The sequence below is a fragment of the Symphalangus syndactylus genome, chromosome X (genome assembly GCF_028878055.3).
Source record: "Symphalangus syndactylus isolate Jambi chromosome X, NHGRI_mSymSyn1-v2.1_pri, whole genome shotgun sequence".
In the NCBI taxonomy this organism is placed as follows: Eukaryota; Metazoa; Chordata; class Mammalia; order Primates; family Hylobatidae; genus Symphalangus; species Symphalangus syndactylus.
In genome coordinates this window covers 152,475,146-152,494,410 of record NC_072447.2, presented here as the reverse complement: position 1 = coordinate 152,494,410, position 19,265 = coordinate 152,475,146, and the positions used below count along the sequence as shown (strand labels likewise).

The following is a 19,265-nucleotide window of genomic DNA, read 5'->3' as shown; positions in this document are numbered from 1 at the left end:
TCCGAGGCACAGGGCTGTCCTTCATGCAGGAGGAGGGGACCCTCTCCCAAGCCACACGCGCAGGAGGCTGGGCAAGAGTTGTGGGAAGTCAGAGCCCGTGTGACTGTGGGCTGGTGCCTCATTCTCCTCAGCCGTAGAGTGGGTCTCACAGTACCACTGACCCTGCTGGGTTACTTGAAGATTCAATTTGATGATCCGAGGATCATGCCATCCCAGAGGCTGGCACGTGGGAGGCGTGTGTGGTGTTGCCAGTTGTTCTGATTATCATTCTTGTTTTCTCAGCTCAGATCGGGACGGGGGCGTCTGCTGACGGTGGAGGGCAGTGGTGGGGAAAGGGGCTTGAGGAAGGTGGCACCCAGAGGGGTGGAGAGGAGATGTCTGGGGGCCATCTGAGGTCACGGTGCATCCTGAGAGCAGAGCTAAGATTGGATATCAACGATGTGGGCTCAGCAGCCCTGGAGTAGGAGCCAGGAAGGTCAGTGCCTTGGTGGCGTCAGGGCCAGGGCACTAAGAGTATTGGCAGGGCACAGCAGGGGAAAAGGAAGAGAAGCAGAGCCTGGGACTGTCTCTCTGTGCTGGAAGAGGGCTGACACCAGCCCCGACTCTCCACTCTGGCTAGGCCAAGGGGGCCCTCTGTCCTCTGTGTTGCCCTAGGGCTCGGTGACCTCTGTCATAGCACTGACCACATGCTATCCTGCCTGTGCCTTCCTCTAGCTGTCCCCGCCCTACTACTGACCGCCCCAAAGACTCCATGGGCTGAGTCAGCCAAATCCCAGCCCCTTCCCTTGGGCCTGCCGTGGTGCTGGACATCAGTGACAGACGGAAGCAGCAGACCATCGAGGTCAGTGGGATTTAGGCCATCTGAGAGACATGGGGGGAAGGTCAGGTCACTGCCCATGAGCTTGGAGGGCTGGCGTGTGACGTGCTTCTGTGCTTCTGCAGGCCACAGGAGGCCCGGGGCGCTCGGGAAGATGAAGTTTGGCTGCCTCTCCTTCCGGCAGCCTTATGCTGGCTTTGTCTTAAATGGAGTCAAGACTGTGGAGACGCGCTGGCGTCCCCTGCTGAGCAGCCAGCGGAACTGTACCATCGCCATCCACATTGCTCACAGGGACTGGGAAGGCGATGCCTGGCGGGAGCTGCTGGTGGAGAGGTTCGGGATGACTCCTGCTCAGATTCAGGCCTTGCTCAGGGAAGGGGAAAAGTTTGGTCGAGGAGTGGTAGCGGGTAAGTGACAATGTACCAAATGTGCAGACAACGCCTAGGGCTGCCACCCAAGATCTTGCTTGGGAGTTTGGGGGCTTCTCTTGTCGTCTGAACTGATTGGTGTGTATAACACAGTTCCTTTTGGCAACACACCTTCAAAGGGACAGCCAGGGCCTTGGGCTGGGGGTTGGCGTGCCTAGCTTCCGCGAGCTCTGGTAAATCATTTCTCCGCTCTGGGCCTCAGTTCCTGTTTCTGATCTCAGTGAGAAGCCTGGTCAGGTCCATGTGCACATGGTGTTTGTGGTGTTTGGCTGTGTGTGTGTTTGTGTGCATACATGTGTGAGTGCACATGTGTGGCAGAGACCATGAAAAGCAGCCCAGCCCGCCGAATGGGTCAGGTGGCCTCTAGAGTTGGGCTGCCTGCCTGGCTTCATGAGCCTGCCCCAGCCCCACCACTCACAGCACCCTGGGCAAGTCCCCTAACCTCTGGGTGACTGAGGCCGGACATCAGCACCTGTCCCCTGGTGACCTGCTCAGGCATCACCTGTAGCTTCCCAGGCCCTCCCCCTGCCTCTCCCAGCATTTCCTGTATCGGGTTTGGCTCGTTATCAAAGCTATGGAAGAAGGACTTGACTCCCTTCTTGTCCTTCTACTGATGCCATCTTACTCTCTATTGATTGTGACTTTGAGTAACCATGTTGTCACATGGGCAGGCCTTGGGCTATGGAAGTGAAAGGCATTCATGTGTATCTCTCTTTGTGTACAGGACTCGTTGACATTGGGGAAACTTTGCAATGCCCCGAAGACTTAACTCCTGATGAGGTTGTGGAACTAGAAAATCAAGCTGTACTGACCAACCTGAAGCAGAAGTACCTGACTGTGATTTCAAACCCCAGGTGGTTACTGGAGCCCATACCTAGGAAAGGAGGCAAGGATGTATTCCAGGTAGACATCCCAGAGCACCTGATCCCTTTGGGGCATGAAGTGTGACAAGTGTGGGCTCCTGAAAGGAATGTTCCAGAGAAACCAGCTAAATCATGACACCTTCAATTCGCCAGCATGATGCAGACCTGTATACATTAGGTTAACTCTGAATTTCCACTGCTTTGTAGAGTCCCACCCACTAAGCACTGTGCATGTAAACAGGTTTCTTTGCTCAGATGAAGGAAGTAGGGGGTGGGGCTTTCCTTGTGTGATGCCTCTTTAGGCACACAGGCAATGTCTCAAGTACTTTGACCTTAGGGTAGAAGGAAAAGCTCCCAGTAAATGTCTCAGCATTGCTGCTAATTTTGGCTCTGCTAGTTTCTGGATTATACAAATAAATGTGTTGTAGATGACTGGTTAGTGTTTGAGGCTTCATTCTATGTTTTCCCCTGATTTGTTCTGGTCAAAACTCATCAAATGTGTAACTAGCATCCAGGCGACATTACAGAAACTCTGGGACCTGGCACTGAATGTTTGCCTGGTAGTGACTAGCCATTAATCAACCGACTCATCCAGGATGAAGAGGACGTCAGACTTAGAGCAGCTGTCTGTCCTTTCAGGTTACTCTCACTGTTGTGAAAGTGTCTGTCAGTTTCTGAAGCATGTGTGTTACCTGCATCACACAGCTACTTCCTATCCTAGCAATGCATCCAAAATACAGCTCTAGTAGAGTGAGGTTAACTTGGAAATGTGATCAGTAGTGTTGTTTTATTTTGTAGTGATTTTTTTTTTTTTTTTTTTGGTGATTTAGCAAAGTTTCTAGTTGTTATCCATGAGGATGATGGGCATTTCCCCCCAGGCATTGACTGCAGTGGCCCTTCTCTTCTGAGCCAGGATGTTATGGTGGTCGTACATCCCATGGCAGATAGGGTGGCCTGCCTTTCAAGTGGGCCTCTTTGGAGGCCCCTGGATGCTAGGCTAGGGATGCTGAGCTGCTGATCAGACACTTCCTGGCAACATTGGGAGGGACCCATGAGGAAACAATCTCCTGTTTGAAGATACAGAAAGATATTGCTGGAATCAGGAGTCTGTTCTTTCTCCTGACCAGCAGGCCAATCTCAGGGGACCAGGTCTTCCTGGGCTTGGCCTCGACCCTTCCTAGCAACATCCTTTGCTGAGTGTGTAAAAATGCTGCTTCTCCAAATAAACGAGGACAATGGGGACCAAAGCCTGTCTTGGACAGGATTTCCAGCCTCCCCTGGCTTCTGCCAATGAGATGTGTATAATATAGAAGGTTAAAAAGAACACAGACAACAGTTCTCATTTAAACTGTTTATTATTTATTTTCGTGGAATTTTGTTTTTCTTTATTAAGACCAAAAATGTGTTTCTTATTAGAAAATGGCAACTTTTATGAGCCATTAGTGGCCTGTGAGTTTACGGACTTGCGTTGTTTCTGAACTGTTCACAGAGTCTACACTTGTAATCTGAGGAGCCTTCCTGCTCCTCCTCATTGTTAGAGGGCTCATTTGGAGACATGACTGAGAGGGAGGCCAACAGAACGTAGTAACAGATATTGTACAAAGACATTACACTACCATTATCTGAGTAAACCAGACTACTAGGCACTTGCCCTGTGCCTTCCATCCAGGTAGTAGCCGAAGATGCAAATGTGACATTCCCAGAGGTGCCCTCCCCACTTGGGCCATTTGGTTCCTGAGGGGGCCCATTTCCCAGGGGATGCCAAGTGGCCCTCTTCTTGAACCACATGCCAGAGCGCCTGAAGGACTGGGTGCCACTGGATCCCTGAACGCTGGGGGCTCCCCGCTGACACATTTTGATTCCTTCTTTCCTGGCATTGATGTGATAGATACATAGGGAGCGTCTTGTAGCTACCAGCTCCTTTCTCTTTGGAGTTGGGACACAGGTCGCTTGCTGAGCGGTGTTTCTGAGGTTATCATTTCTCTGGATATTCTCCAGGAGCCTGGGCTTGTCTCTCTGAAAATTGGAGTGGCGGTAGATCTGAAACAAAATGAAACATGTTAGTTGTTCTGGGATAAATTATTCCTTTCCCACCTCTCAAAATTATGATTTTGTTTTGCAATGGAGAAAAGAATGCTTTAAGTGGCAGCAAGTGTGGTTATGTTCTACAGCATGACCTGACTAAAGATAAACAATTCATAGGTCAAGGCAGTAATATATAAATAGCATGGATTTTGATATTAAACTGCAACCCCGTAGAGGTAACATGCAGGTCTGCATAATATGATGCTTACATTATCTCTAAGGGGGTTGTAGTTTAATATCAAAATCCATACTTTTTAAGTTCTATACTTTTCATCTTTCAATAAACAATATTTCACATTTTAAAATGCTATCTTTGACACTTAAGCTCTTACAGTATATTATTTATATTGGTGTCCTATGAAGATATGTTTGAGAAAGAGAGAAAAGGGATTACAGAAATGCTTTCTACTTTACCATCATTTTCTCGTTTCCTGGAGAGTTGCTTGGGCGTGTCTTGCGGAATCCATAGAGGTTCAGCTGGCGAATGAAACTCTTCAAGCTGTCTGTTTTGAAGATCTTCTCTGCACCTCTCCGTTGAAGAACCTCCCTCTGGAAGAGATCCTTCTCGACGATCACGGCGTCTCCATCATCGTTCCAGCTCACAGACTTGAATGTGTCTTCCTCCACAATCATCCAAAGCTTTCTTGGGAAGGAGAGCCTAAAAAGGTTGTGGTTGTCTTCCACGTTGGCCACGCGTTGGTTTCGGTCTTCTGGTGGTGAGTTATCTTGGGAGCCTGGATCTTGGCCCATGGCTTGGTCCTCGTGCCTATCCAAAACCTCGCTGGAATCTGGATTTGGGTCAGGTGAAGAACTAGATGGCCCCCCGCTTGTTGGCTCTCCACCAACAGATGGGGCCAGCTTGGCTTCATATTCCTGTTCAGTGTTCTGACTCGCCATGGAGCTACACCAGAATCAGGAGCATTTTGTACCCAAGGCCCTTATCACTGTCCTAGCAAGTCCAAAATGCCTTCAGTCAGAGTAGGCGTGCCCAATAAATACTGTCCACAAAATTCTAGAGTCTCAGTATCAGGGCAACCAGTGGCTTAACTCATCATCTGCTTTATTTGTCACATGATGTCACAAAGGTGGCTCTCAGCCAATCTGGAGAGGGGGCCCTGGCCAGGTGTTGGGGGAGTAGAGAGGTGGCATGGCCTTCAGCTTCTCCCTTTTCTAAAAGTATAAACAGGAGTGGTTCAAGTTCCCAGAAAAGTCTCCCATCTTCTGACAGTCACATTGTGCCATAGGGCCAGGCCCCAGATGAGCTGAGAAACCATGGCTGTATGGCCACTCCCAACCCTGAAGACAGGGGAGGCCATTTGCTGGCCTCTAATTTGCTCAAGAGCCAGCCCCTAGTTAGCCCTAGCTTGGGTTTCACCAAGACTGCCTGAGTCAGATGGACCCCTCATGGGTGACTGCCTTCTAGGAGATGGTGGTCCCTACCAGGCTGTTTGGCCTGATCTGTGTGGTAGCACCTCTCTTTTCCAATCCCCCCCGATCTCCTTCCTGCTTTGGTCTCTTCCAAGTACTCCTAATGATTGGTTGGATGTGCTCTAGTGGGCCCAGATAAAGTGTTTCTTACTCCCCTTGGTCAAGTTGTCCCCAGAGTGGTGTTATGCCTGAGTATGGTGGGAGCACTCCCCTCACTCCTCTACCACTGTGTTACCCAGAGCACCATTTGTGGTTGGATGGCCACATCCTCAGCTGTGCTTTGGAGTCTCCTGTGGAGCTCTGCTTGCCCCTGCATCTCACCCTCTTGCAGATCACAACAGGAGATTACCTTTAGTTTCATTTTTGCCCATAAATACTGTTTTCATTGCCCAAGACATGTTCATTTCTGAGGCCTGCTTTACACAGACTAGCCTAAGAAAAGTTTCTGCTTGTCTAGTTAGACCTGATTAAAGTAATCCAGCACAAAAGCGCCATCATTATGTATTCGAAAACAGATGAGCATATGAGTGTGTGTTGGGGTGAGCAGGAGGAGGGAGAAAACCCAAATGAAAGCCATGTTCAACCCCAGATGAGAGGATACAACAGTCTTTTTGGTGATACATTTTCTCTAGCCATTAAAGACAACTTTGTTCTTAATATTCACTCTGTATAGGGAGACAGAGTGATACAGTGGAAAGGCCCCAGACTGAAAGGACCCTGGGTCCTTGTCCCACTGAGTAGCACCCTTTGCCCACTCAGGGTCGGCCCTGAGTGCGAAGAGGGTTGGAAGAGGCTCTTCCAAGGTGCTTTGCAATCTCAGGGCTCTCTAATCCTTCATGGTGCCCCCAGTGCCTGGATGCAGGCTTGGTTCATGGTCGCCAAGCTTTTTAAACAGGTTTACAAAGGTTTTGTTCAAGGACTCAGTGTAACCTGTAGGCACATGCACTCTGAGGCTAAATATTAAAATAGAGGCCATCGGTGACATCTCTAAATGAGGATCCTTGAGTATTCAATTACACAGCTGGCATCTTTCACTTACATACCAAAGTGCTTTTTCATAGGGGAATTCTTAAGACTGAGAATGATATTTTGTTGTGGCTTTTGCGAACTTATAAACTCTACTTATATAAAGGCTTTTGGCCATTGGGTGGGAGGGGAATGATCATGAAAAAAATTACTAGGGATACTACACGGTGGCATTCAGCAAAGAGCTGGTATTGATCTGATTTAGTCACACTATGTCATGTGGCTTCTATAGGACCATTAGCCACCATTCTCCTTTGTTTTAAGTCACAGAATGTACACTGGGATTACGAGTCTAAGACATCAAGCTCCTCTTGTCCCTTGGAGGGAATATTCAGGGCACTGACTTATGTCTGGTTAAGAAGAGTCATGGTGGGAAATCCAGCCTCCGGCTAAGCCTGCTCAGTCCCCAAAGATCAGCTCTGCAACCCTCAGCAACCATTCAGACATTCTTTATGAGTCACCTGCCACCTGAAAGCCACTTTGAGGAAAATGGTTGGTCTTCTCTTCCATGCTCCAAAGGCCCCTGAGATGGCCCCTCTGCGTTGCTGCTTTATGAATGAAATCATCGTGGTCAGGTGACCCAAGCAGAGCACAGCTGACTATGGTATGAGGACCAGTAGCCCTGTGGAAAGTGGTCTTAGTGCTGACTTGCTGCAGCTTCTTTGTAGCTATGCAGCAATCAAGAATAGTGCTGAGCTCTTGATGGTGGGGCCCCAAGGTATGAGGCCAGCCACAGACCAAGACTCACTGTGTAGGCCTTGCCTGTCACATGATCCCCCAGGCCCTCTTCATCCTCCCCGTGGCCTCTCAGGATCTTCTTCCTTGCTGATCTCTCCCGAGCTCCAGGATGTGTCCCTGCAGTTGGTTCATCCCACCCCAGAGGAGTCTTTCTAAACTGTGGCTCGGAACTTGTCAGTTGCTTAGGCACCAACTCCTCACACCTCCAAGGCCTTCCTTTCCCAGCCTCGTTAGTCACTGGGCTCCTCTTTCTCACACACTCAGGTATCCGCCATGCCACCCGCCCTTAACCCTCCTTCACTCAGCATTTGCTTGATGCTGGGTCCTGGGTAAGACAACTCTCAACCTATTGCGGGATCTGGCCAGCAGTCTGCAATGCAACGGTGCTCTCTCTTTGTTCCCAGGCAGATCGGCAGGTCGAGAAATAATAGACACATGCAAGATAGCAAAATCTGGGTCCAGGGGGGCCACTGCCTTCTGGCCCCACGGTGCCAACGATGCACTGGATATACCAACGTTTATTATTAAGTTTAGTGAGGGCGGGGGTAGGTTAGTGAGGGATTTAGGGTCATTTGATTATGAGGTGAGATGGTCACATGGGGATGAAGTAATTCTTTAACATAACAGCTGTATGCAGAAGTACGGTATACAGGGATAAGAATTTACAATATAGTGTGTGCATCAGTAATTACTAACAGAGCCTTAAAACAGAAACACAGTCTTTCCATGACGTATGATTATCAAGATATTAGTCAGCAGTAACAGTTGCAGCAAAAGCTGGTTACAACCAATCCATAGAAACAGGATGTGAAGCTAGACAACTGGTTAGACCGGAAATTCTCAGAAGGGAGTATGCCTTAACCCTAAAGAGGCCTAAAAGAGCCGTGGCAAGATGAGGGCGTTTATAGCCCTATCTTATCCATATGGACAGGCGCTCCTCATGCGTCCATTTATAGGCTCTCCACAAGGGTCACATTCCATTCCCAGAGCTATGAATATCTGCTTTTCTAGGATAGGAATCTTGGTGACGTGAAACCTCCCTGACTGCACGTCCATTCATAGGCTCTCTGCAGGGGAAAGCACATCACGGGCTGTTGGCTCATTCTGGCAGTCCAACCTGGCATTGTCTTTACACAATCCTGCATGCAATTATGTATTTACAATAATCAGGAGCATTTCATCTTTTATTCCATAGCAATAGTTTCAGGGGGTCTCCCTACATCAACGTCTGGTTCCCTCTGGTGCTGTTTTCTGAGCACACTGTGAACTTCCTTGCTGGTAAGGGTGCTTGTGCTGCCTCTCCTATGGGAATGCCCTTTTCAACCCAGAAGTCACTCAGCTTGTCAGGGTCCAGGTCACTCCCTGAGGTCAGCTGGCAAGGCTTATTCCCAGGGGCTGGCCCAGCACAGCTCTCCACCATTGGTTGGGTGGATCCTGAACTCCTATGAGGTTGGGCATGTTGATGAGCCATCTCTCCTCTGGACTAAGAGGCGGATGAGGATGGCCGAGACCACAGTGCAAATGTGGCCCTCAATACATGTTGGATGAAGAAAGTTCTATGTCACCAGGAGCTCAGTGGGGTTTAGCATCCTTGGACGTGGCTCTACATTAGAACAGTGATAACAGAACAATTATTGTGAGCTCCTATTGAGACAGGAAAATAGGGTCTAGAAACAGGGAACTTAAGGCCACTCTGTGCTAACTTCCTAAAAGAGAAAACACCAGAGTCTGGGGGCAGGAAATCTAAGGCCAATTCACTCTGACTTCCCAAAGCTGGATCAAAAGGAAAATACCTGGGTCTGGGGCAGGAAACCTAAGGCTGATTAACACAAACTTCCTAAAGCTAAATCAAAAGACAAAAAACCCATCTCTCCATGCTGAGTAACAAAGGATCAGAGGCTACTCTCCCTACAACCATTCCTCTTCCACCACATCTCAGATGGAAAGGGAGGGGAGGGTGCTTTGTTGACCGTGGGCCAAGCAGGGACCATCCCTTCATCTGCATAGGGTGCCAATTCACCTCAGCCTTTAATTATCCACAGACCAAATCCTTCATCCAGATAAGGGGTAGTCATTAAGAACTTCAAATGGGGTACTTAAAGCCCAGAAAACTTTGTAACTGGCCCGTTGAGCCACTTGCTCAGACCCACTCCCACCCTGCGGAGGGCTTTCTCACTTTAATAAATTCCTGCTTTCACTGCTTTGTTCCTGCATTTCATTCCTCTGCTACTTTATGCATTTTGTTCAATTCTTTGTTCAAAACGCCAATGACCTGGACAACTCATAGTCAATCCGCTGTGCTAAGTGCTTTGCTAGTCTATGTCATTTACTGTGCACACCCATCTCTTGGGTGGATATTAGGAATGAGCCCATGTCTCCAATGAGCCAAGCTAGGCCATGGAGGGGTTGAGCCATGGTGCAGGTTCCACAGTGAGGAAGCAACAGGGCCAGAGTAGGCCCACATGGTCAGACTCTCAGACTTACAACCTTACTCAAGTACAATGAGTGTTCCAATGATCTGAGCAGAAGAAGTTGTCTTTGTAAGCAGAAAATGGCTGAAGAAAGCAAAAACAGAAAACAGAACAGATTAGTCATTGATATGGTTTGGCTGTTTTGTCCCTCTAAATCTCATGTTGAAATGTGACCTTCAATGTTGGAGGTGGGTTTAGTGGGAGGTGTTTGGGTCATAGAGGTGGATCTCTCATAAATGGTTTAGTGTTGTCCTTGTAGTAATGAGTGAGTTCTCTGTTAGGTACAAACCACCCCAAAGAGTTTCTTGGTACTGCCAACACTCCCCCCAAACCTCTCCATGCTGCCCACCCTTCCCCCAAACCGTTTTACATTTCCAAGCCCTTATCTAGGCACTGCAGTGAAGCCAGCCTGATAGAAGACTTTACCTATCAGGCCTTGCTGCGATAAAGCAAACCCCAAGTACAAACCATCCGGACTGAACAGGGGGAGGTTGTGGGAAGCATAAACAAACTTTACCTACACCCTCTGGTACCATAAACATCACAATGTGATATGTGGCAGAATTAACCAGCAAACAACCGCGGGATGCAGCCATACCAAAGGACTCCCTCAAACTCCCTGCCCCAATGTAAACCCCTCATTCTGTAAGCTTGGGGCTGCTTTCCTTGACTGTTAAGGGGGCAGCCGACAGGTTAATAAAGGCTTGCCTGAACTTGGGGCTCTCTCTTTCTCGTCCTTTCTCTCGGCTAACCTTACATTCTCACTCTCTAAGTTCACATGAGATCTGGTTGCTTTAAAAAGCCTGGCAGCTCTTTGTTCTCTCTCGCCATGTGACATGCTGATTACCCTTTTGCCTTCTGCCATGACTGGAAGCTTCCTGAGCCCTTACCAGAAGCAGATGCCACTGCCGTGCCTCCTGTACACCCTGCAGAACCATGAGCCAAAATAAACGTTTTCTTTATAAATTACCTAGCCTCAGGTATTCCTTTATAGCAATGCAAAACTGACTAACATATAAAATTAGTACAGGAGTTGGGTGATGCTATAAAGATATCTGAAGATGTGAAAGCAGCTTTGGATCTGGGTAATGGGCAGAGGTTGGAAGAGTTTGGAGATATCAGAAGAAGACAAGAAGATGCAGGAATGTTTCAAACTTATTGGAGATATGTTCAGTGGTTTTGACCAAATTGCTGACAGAAATATGGACAATGAAGGCCAGGCTGATGAGATCTCAGATGGAAATGAGGAATTTACTGGCAAAGGTCACCCTTGTTATATCTTAGCAAAGAACTTGGCTGCACTGGGTCCATGCTCTAGAGATCTGTGGAAGTTTGAACTTAAGGGTGATAAATTATTGTATCTGGCCGAAGGGATTTCTAAGCAGCAAAGTATTCAAGATGTTCCATGGCTGCTTCTAACAACCTATCTCAGACGTAGGAGAAAAGGAAAGACTTAAAGTTGGAATTTATAATTAAAAGAGAAGCAGAGCATAAAAGTTTGGAAAATTTGCAGCCTGACCATGTTGTAGGGAAAGAAAGAGCATTTTCGGAGAAGAAACCAAGCAGGATGCTGAGGAGCCACTTGCTAGAGAGATTTGCACGACTGAAAGGGAGCCGAGTGCTACTATCTAAGACAATGGGAAAAAGCCCTTGAAGGCATTTCAGAAATCTAGTCCCCTCCCATCCCAGGCCCAGAAGCCTGGTGGGTAAGAATGGTTTTGGGGGCCAAGCCTGAGGCCCTGCTGCTCTCTGTAGCCTTTGGACACTGCTACCTGCATCTGGCTGATCCAGCTCCACCCAGGGCTCAAAGTGCCCCAGATACAGTTCAGGCCACTGCCTTGGAGGACACAAGCTATAAGACTTGGTGGCTTCCACATGGTGTTATGTCTGCAGGAGAACAGAATGCAAGAGTGAAAGAGGCTTGACAGCTTCTATCTAGATTTCAGAGGATGTATGTGTTGAAAAGCCTGAGTGCCCAGGGCAAAGCCTGCCACAAGGGTAGAGCTCCTATAGAGAGACTCTACTAGAACAGCGCTCATGGAAAATGTGGGGTTGGAGCCCCTGCACAAAGTCCTCATCATGGTACTGCTGAGTGGGATTGTGGGAAGATGGCTGAGAATGGTAGAGCTACCAGCAGCTTGTACTCTGAACCTGGAAAAGCAACGGGCACTCAACTCCAACCAGTGAGAGCAGCCATGGGAGCTGCACCTGCAAAGCCACAGGGATGGGTATGCACAAGTCCTTGGCATCCCACCCCTTCCGTCACTGTGCCCTGGATACAGAATATGGAGACAGGAGATTATTTTGGAGCTCTAAGATTTAATGACAGCCCTGCTGGGTGTCAGACTTGTGTGGTGCCTGTTGCCCCTTTCTTTTGGCTAATTTATCTCTTTTGGATTGGAATATTTACCCAATGCCTGGATCACCATTGTATCTTGGAAGTAAATAACTTGTTTTTTTATCTTACAGGCTCATAGTTGGAAGAAACGTGCCTTGAGTCTCAGATTTTGGAATTTTGAGTTGATGCTGAAATGAGTTGAGACTTTTGGGGAACTATTGGGAAGGGATGCTTGTATTTTGCAGTGCGAAAAGGATGTGAGATTTGTTGGGGGGGCATGGGCAGAATGAAACAGCTTGGGTATTTTGTGCCCTTCAAATATCATGTTGAAATGTGAACTCCAGTGTTGGAGGTGGGCCTAGTGGGAGAGGTGTTTGGGTCATCGGGGTGGGTCCTTTATGAATAACTTGCTGCTGTCCTCACAATAATGAGTGAGTTCTCTCTGTCTGTGGGTTCACATGAGATCTGGTTATTTAAAAGAGCCTGGCAGCTTCTCCTTTTCTTGCTTGCTCTCTCACTCGCCATGTGATATGCCAGCTCCTCTTCTGCCTTCTGCCATGAATGGAAGCTTCCTGAGCCCTCACAAGAAGGCTATGACGACACCATGCTTCCTGTACAGCCTGCAGAAATGCGAGTCAAAATGAACCTCTTTTCTTGACAAATTACCCAGCCTCAGGTATTCCTTTATAGCAGTGCAAAACTGACCAACACAGTCATTTCAAAGTTACTTTCCTTCTAGAGTTAAAGATGAGGGGACACGCTTATAACACTGACTCAGGTTGACTGAATCTTCTGAGTATTTTTGTATTTTTTTTTAAATTGGCCCCTTTGAAAGTTCAGTATAATTATGTGGCATTCGGCACAAGTGACCCCTTTCTGGTTGGGTCTGGTCAGCCGGGGCTTAGGGAAGGAGGCTAGTCCACAGCAGTGGCATCCCCTGAAGTTTGTTTCACACAGGCCCCTGAGTTAATGAGTCTTTCTAAAGGAGGCTTTGCTTGGTTTGCTTATCAGCCATCTTTCCACTCTTGCTGTAGACACGGACACCTGGATGCTCATAATTTGCTTTTTTTTTTTTTTTTTTTGAGACAGAGTCTCACTCTGTAGCCGGGCTGGAATGCAGTGGTGTGATCTTGGCTCACTGCAACCTCTGCCTTCCAGGTTCAAGTGATTCTCCTGCCTCAGCCTCCCGAGTAGCTGGGATTCCATGCTGGGATTATGTGCCAGCATGCCCAGCTAATTTTTGTAGTTTTAGTAGAGACGGGGTTTCACCATGTTGGGCAGAATGGTCTCAATCTCTTGACCTCGTGGTCCACCCGCCTCAGCCTCCCAAGATGCTGGGATTACAGACGTGAGCTACCACGCCTGGCCATGCACGTTTTTAAAAATTAATTAATTTATCCTATTGCCCTGCTCAGAGTAAAATACGCTGGTTTTCTTTTCTACGGTATCTTAAAAGCCTTTTGTAACAACGTTTGTGAGCAATTGTGTTAAAATTATTCTGAATTAATATCTAATGCTTGAACACGCACACTGTGTGTGTGTGTGTGTGTGTGTTAAACTCAAGTATAGGACATAGAGCCTCTGTAGGTGATAATTCTTGCCTCTTGGGATCCCTGGAAAAAGGAAGTCCATATGGAAAAGAGAGGCAGTCTCCAGGTAGAGATACATCTTCAGGGATTTTAAAGGAAGTTTTCAGCTTGTGTTCTATAAAAGCACCAAAGGTGACTTGTGTGTATAGCCCCTAGGTTGGAGGAAAGCCTTGCTGGTCGTTTAGACTTGGGATGTTGATATCAAAGGGCATTGCAGCATTTCAGCTCTCTTGCAACACCACTGACATTTCTCTATTGTTTTTCTCCTCCACACTGAGACCTATTGGCTCAGAAGTCCACCAGCATAAAACTCAGATTTTCATACTTCTAAATTGTTTTCAACATAGCTCAACCAGGAAGATTGTTAGGCATTGGAGGCCTTCCTGGCTTTCATACCCTGGTAAACCTCACCCCACATGTGCTAACCATAGATAAGATGGAGCCTTGTGGTTAGAAGACCCCCAAGACACTGTCTAGCTGCTGAGACACATCGCTTAGACCCATAAGCTCCTTCTCCAATTTCCATCTCCCCCAGCAGCTCTCTTGCCTTCCTCCCCATTTGATGGTGATCCTACACCCATAAACTCTAGACAGTCTTTTGCTCTGAGGATGTCCCTGCTTCTGCTATCCTATCCAAGCACCACCCAATAAAGTTGTTTGTGTGGTACTGCCCCTGGTTGGTCATAGCATTTTTCTTGATCAACCCCCTAATCCTGCACAGTGTGCAATGAACTCTGCTGAACTTGGAGTCTCGCACTTAGAGGTTGATGATTGTCTGAGCTGAGGTGTGTGATTTTAGGGGGTCTGTTTGGACTGTTAAACTGATAAGGCCAGAAGGCCTTAGAAAAGCACACCAGGCAGGCTTCTCACTGGGACATGGAATGCTGCTGTTGTCTGGTCTTGAAGCATCTCAGCTTTCCTGCTGCAGTAGAAAACTCTGTGACTGTTTTGGAACCCAGAAGTCACAAATTACAATAGGCTTGTCTTGACTCTAAGCTAAAACCCAAAAATGTCCACTCTGGGCTGTTTCAGACTCATGTCAAGCTGTGCTGAACAGAAAGCAAGCATAGCTCGATGCACTGGAGGGGTCTTTGACCCTGTGATACTGGTAGGTTTTGAACACCCCTCTCTGGAGTTTGAAACTGTCACAACCTAGATGCTGTCCTGGACTGTCCGCATCTCTTGCAGATGCCCATGATGAGGGGATTGTTCTCTGGTGGGGCCAGCGAGAGTGGAGCTGTTCATGAACACTATTTTTTATGTAGACAGGTTGCATTTTTTACTGGTAATGCTGTCAAAAGCTGCATATTGAGGGAGGGCACACAACAGGAATTGTGATCCCTCTGCCCAATTGTGACAGATCAGTCTTAGACCTTCTTTCTGTGATGTCCACTGCTGGTGACTTGTGTCCAGCGATCCACATTAGTTTCAGTCTGGGAAAGTGGACAGACAGCCTGGCTACTTTCTTTCCTTGCTTCTGGCCTACAAGTCAGGCAGTAGGATTATCAAATGCAGCTGTGCCCGGTGAGGGATTATTATTTTTTAAATTGTTGTTCTACACTGCTCACTGCATAAATGAGCAGGATGAGAAGGGGTAAACCCATTTTGGAATCTTTTGGAAATGCAGGATTTCTTCCTGACTGCTTCCTAAACATGATGGGCCTTTCTGTTCTCATGATGCTATATGACAGTGTTTTTCTGTAAAAACAGTTTCATCTCTCTTACATTTAGCCCTGCCAGGCAAGAAGGCCAGGGGGAGGGTAAGAGATGACTGAAGCAATGTAAAGCTTTTATTGTTGAGTGGGCCATGCTGATTTTATAAGGATGGAGGAAAAAGAGAATGAGACATCTGTAGAGGTGTGGGAGAAGGCATTGTGATCTTGGTGTTTCAGAACTATTCCTGAGAGCTTTCGCCTCTTGCTGAAGGAAAACACCCCATGCTGCCTTTGAAAGCTTCTGCAAGTTTTGTGTATCCAAAATGATGGCCATGCCTGAGACCACACCTGACCCCACTGACTAGGGGACAGAGGAGGTGGCCCCAGCTTCTCCATGTTCCCCTTAGAGCACCTCCAGGTGTCCTCTTGATCTGTCATGCACAAGCCAAACTGTCTGCAAAGGAAACCAAGGATGGAACTGGATTATATAGCCTGTACTGGAAAACCTGTGACTGGCAGGAGGTGCTACAGTGGGAGGCCACAGTGTGGCACTGTTAACCTGTGCTGCCTGACTTAGGTACACCCTCTTGCGTTGCCCAAACTATAGTACACTCTAAGTTTGCGGGGAGACCATGTGTATGCTCGGGTATTGTACAGCTTATGTGCCCTGCCTGTCATGGCACTGCCTCAGCCCTGGATGGCTTCCAGGTCAGCTCAAACTTCCTGTCCAGAGCTGTGTTTTACCTGAATTGATGCCCCAGTTGATTGAATTGGCCAAGTATAAAGAAAAAGTACTGAAATTTAAGAGGGAAGCCACGTGACTGTCCAAGATTCACCTCTTTGGTTAATGGGGTTTGTGTCAACTGGTTCAGTACAGGACCCCTAACAGGCACAAGTGACATCTATGTGCAGCTTGGTTTCACCCTGTTGTGTCAGGTCCTATGATAATTTTCCTATAATATGCCTTGGCCAATGGGGTGCACTGTGAAGAAAAGAGTTCACACAGCAGGCCTCACTGCTATCTTTGGCAAAGCCTGCTGCTTTCAATGTTATCCGTTGGCTGGATTCTCAGGACTTGGATTTGGGAGGGATTCCACCTTTCTCAGAACTGATCAGGGTGGTTCACTATACCCAAGCTGCTTATGCAAACAAAAAGCTGCACACTGCTTTCCTCTTGGGAGTCTGGAATTTTGGTTCATGCCGGGCAGAACTGCTTATGTGACCAGTGCCAAGTTCAACTCATGGGTAATGAGGTTTTACTGAGCTCCACTGGTTGGCAGCATTTTACATGTGTGGTCACACCTTGTTGTGAGGGAATTAAGTGCATTCTGTGTGACCCTACTGGGAGATGAGATGACTCTGGAAACTTGTGTCTGGTCTCCTGCACTTCTCCCTGTGCACCCTTTCCCTTTGCTGATTGTGCTTGGTACCCTTTCACTGTAGTAACTTGTCGTCATGGGTAGGACTATATTATGAGTCCTATGAGTTCTCCTAGTGAGCTACTAGACCTGATTCAGTGGTTTGGGTTCCCCCATTTCATTTTGGGGACCTTGACACACCTATCCATCCCTTGCATCTCCCACTCCAGGGAATTTCAGATTAGGACGCTGCTGAGAAGAATCGTAATGGCCAAGCTTGCTTAAGTGCTTCTTAGGTCTCAAGGACTGTTTTCAATGCTTTGCAAACATCCATAGATTCTATTGTTCCACCCATTTTGTGAAGGAAACTCCGAGTCCTATCTATGCAGCTTTTCTGTAAATCCAACTCTGTTCTAAAACAAGATGGTTAGGTTTCTAAAAAGTAAATAGTAACAAGAGCATTGGGGAAATAAAACTAGACTTGAAGTAAGATCAATATGGTAGTGAAAATTCCTGTACCATGTTTTCGTGTTGTATCTCTAAGCCTGGAGTTACACTCAGCCCAAATATGAGAACTGCACATGAGGTGTGGACAGGAAGAGATCTATGAGAAAGATTTTCCAGGAATCCATTGATGAATGAATAAGAAAAATGTGATATATACATACAATGTTATATTATTCATCCTTAAAAAGGTAGGTAATTGTGGAATAGTATACAACATGGATGAACCTTGAGGACATTAGGCTAAGCAAAATAATTCAGTCACAAAAAAGGAACTACTGTATGATTCTACTTACATGAAGTACTTAGAATGGTCAAATTCGTACAGACAGAAGAAAGGTAGTTGCCATGGCTTTGGGATAAGAGGGAATGGGGAGCTAATGTTTAGTGGGTAGAGTGTTTCACTTTTGCCACAGGAAACAAGTTCTTGAGATGAACGGTGGTGTTGGTTGCATAAAAATATGAATGTACTTAATACCACTGAACTATAGCTTTAAAATGGTTAGGAGGGTCAATTTCACATGTATTTTACCAAAATAAAAATGTTTTATTAGAAAAATAAAATGAAACCAGGCCAGGTGCAGTGGCTCACGCCTGTTAATCCTCACACTTTGGGAGGCCAAGGCAGGAGGATTGCTTACATCCAGGAGTTTGAGACCAGTCTGGGTAAAGTTGCAAGACCCTATCTCTACAAAAATTCAAAAATTAGCTGGGCAGGGTGGCGCATGCTTGTAGTCTCAGCTACTTGGGAGGCTGAGGTGGGAGGATCACTTGAGCCAGTGAGGTCAAGGCTGCAGTAAGCTGTGATTGTGCCACTGCACTCAGCCTGTGTGAAAAAGTGAGACCTTTTCTCAAAAAAAAAAAAAAAAAAAGAACCCCAAAATCCCCACTGTTACAAAAATGAAGAACGACTTTGATTAACTCATCAATAGACAGGACATGGCTAAGGAAACAAGAAGAAAGCCAGAAAAAAATGAAAATAGAAACTTTCAAAACTGATATGAAGACAAAAAGGAAGGCAAAAGAGCAGAACGAGTGTCCCACATGCCAAGCTGCCCCACATGCCTTAGTTCTCCAGAATCCCAACTTCCCCACAAGCCCCATTGCCCCACAAGCCAACTGCCCCACAAGCCCAACTGCCCCACAGGCCTGACTGCATCACATGCCAACTTCCCAGAAAGCCTGACTGACCAACAAGCCTGACCGCCCCACAAATGTGACAGCTTGACAAGCCTGGGTGCTCCACAAGCCTTAGTTCCCCACAAGCCTGAGTCCTCCAGAAGCCCAACTACCCCAAAAGCTTGAATGCCCCACAAGCCTGAAAGCCCTACAAACCTCTGTGCTTCATAAGCCTGACTGCCCCACAAGCCCAGGTACCCCACAAACCCTAGTTCTCCCGAATCCCAACTGCCAAACAAGCCCAACTGCCCCATAAGCCCTAGTGCTCCAAAAGCCTGAGTGCTCCACAAGCCTGACTGCCCCACAAGCCCGAGTGTCCCATAAGCCAACTGCTCCACAAGCCTGGCTACCACACAAGGCCTAGTGCACCAGAAACACAACTGCTCCACAAGCCTGACCACCCCAAAAGCCAAAGTATTCCAGAATCCCGACTGCCCCACAAGAACAAGTACCAAACATGCCCGACTTCTATTATTCTATTTATGTGACCTTCTTGAAAGAGAAAACTAAAGTGATGGTGTACAAATGAGTGGATACTAGAGTTAGTGGTGGAGAGGTGGGATTAACTATAATAGCAGGTGGAGGGGGGTTTTGGGGGAGAGGAATGTGATGAAATTGTTTGTATTATGATAGTCATTTTGGTTCCATGAATTAACACATGGGCTAAAACCCATAGAACTGGACACCAAAAGAAAAGAAAATAATTTTAGTGTTGCAGGAAGTCGGGGACCCTGAATGGAGGGACCGGCTGAAGCCATGGCAGAAGAACATAAATTGTGAAGATTT

The 19,265-nt window shown here is 47.2% G+C and overlaps 2 protein-coding genes across 2 annotated transcripts; one reads left to right on the top strand and one right to left on the bottom strand.

Moving 5' to 3' along the window:
* Positions 1–714: 714 nt before the first annotated feature.
* Positions 715–12,406, top strand: EOLA2 (endothelium and lymphocyte associated ASCH domain 2). Its single transcript, XM_055268254.2, has 4 exons — positions 715–841; positions 943–1,224; positions 1,970–2,148; positions 12,326–12,406. The coding sequence occupies exons 2-4, from the start codon at positions 972–974 to the stop codon at positions 12,389–12,391; spliced, it is 498 nt and encodes a 165-aa protein (XP_055124229.2). The 5' UTR covers positions 715–841; positions 943–971; the 3' UTR covers positions 12,392–12,406.
* LOC129475851 (heat shock transcription factor, X-linked member 3) lies at positions 3,445–10,819 on the bottom strand. The gene is made up of 2 exons (XM_055268253.2): positions 4,608–10,819; positions 3,445–4,148 (listed from the first exon to the last, which is right to left on the bottom strand). Exons 1-2 carry the CDS (start codon positions 5,088–5,090, stop codon positions 3,564–3,566), a joined length of 1,068 nt encoding a protein of 355 aa, XP_055124228.1. The 5' UTR covers positions 5,091–10,819; the 3' UTR covers positions 3,445–3,563.
* Positions 12,407–19,265: the final 6,859 nt, after the last annotated feature.

Bases quoted from the DNA above. Each gene is read 5' to 3' on its own strand.
- EOLA2 (XM_055268254.2), top strand. From the start codon at position 972: ATGAAGTTTGGCTGCCTCTCCTTCCGGCAGCCTTATGCTGGCTTTGTC. The intron at 1,225-1,969 runs GTAAGTGACAAT...CTTTGTGTACAG, and splicing joins TGGTCGAGGAGTGGTAGCGG to GACTCGTTGACATTGGGGAA. The intron at 2,149-12,325 runs GTAGACATCCCA...TTTATCTTACAG, and splicing joins GAGGCAAGGATGTATTCCAG to GCTCATAGTTGGAAGAAACG.
- LOC129475851 (XM_055268253.2), bottom strand. From the start codon at position 5,090: ATGGCGAGTCAGAACACTGAACAGGAATATGAAGCCAAGCTGGCCCCA. The intron at 4,149-4,607 runs GTAAAGTAGAAA...ATTTTGTTTCAG, and splicing joins CAGGAAACGAGAAAATGATG to ATCTACCGCCACTCCAATTT.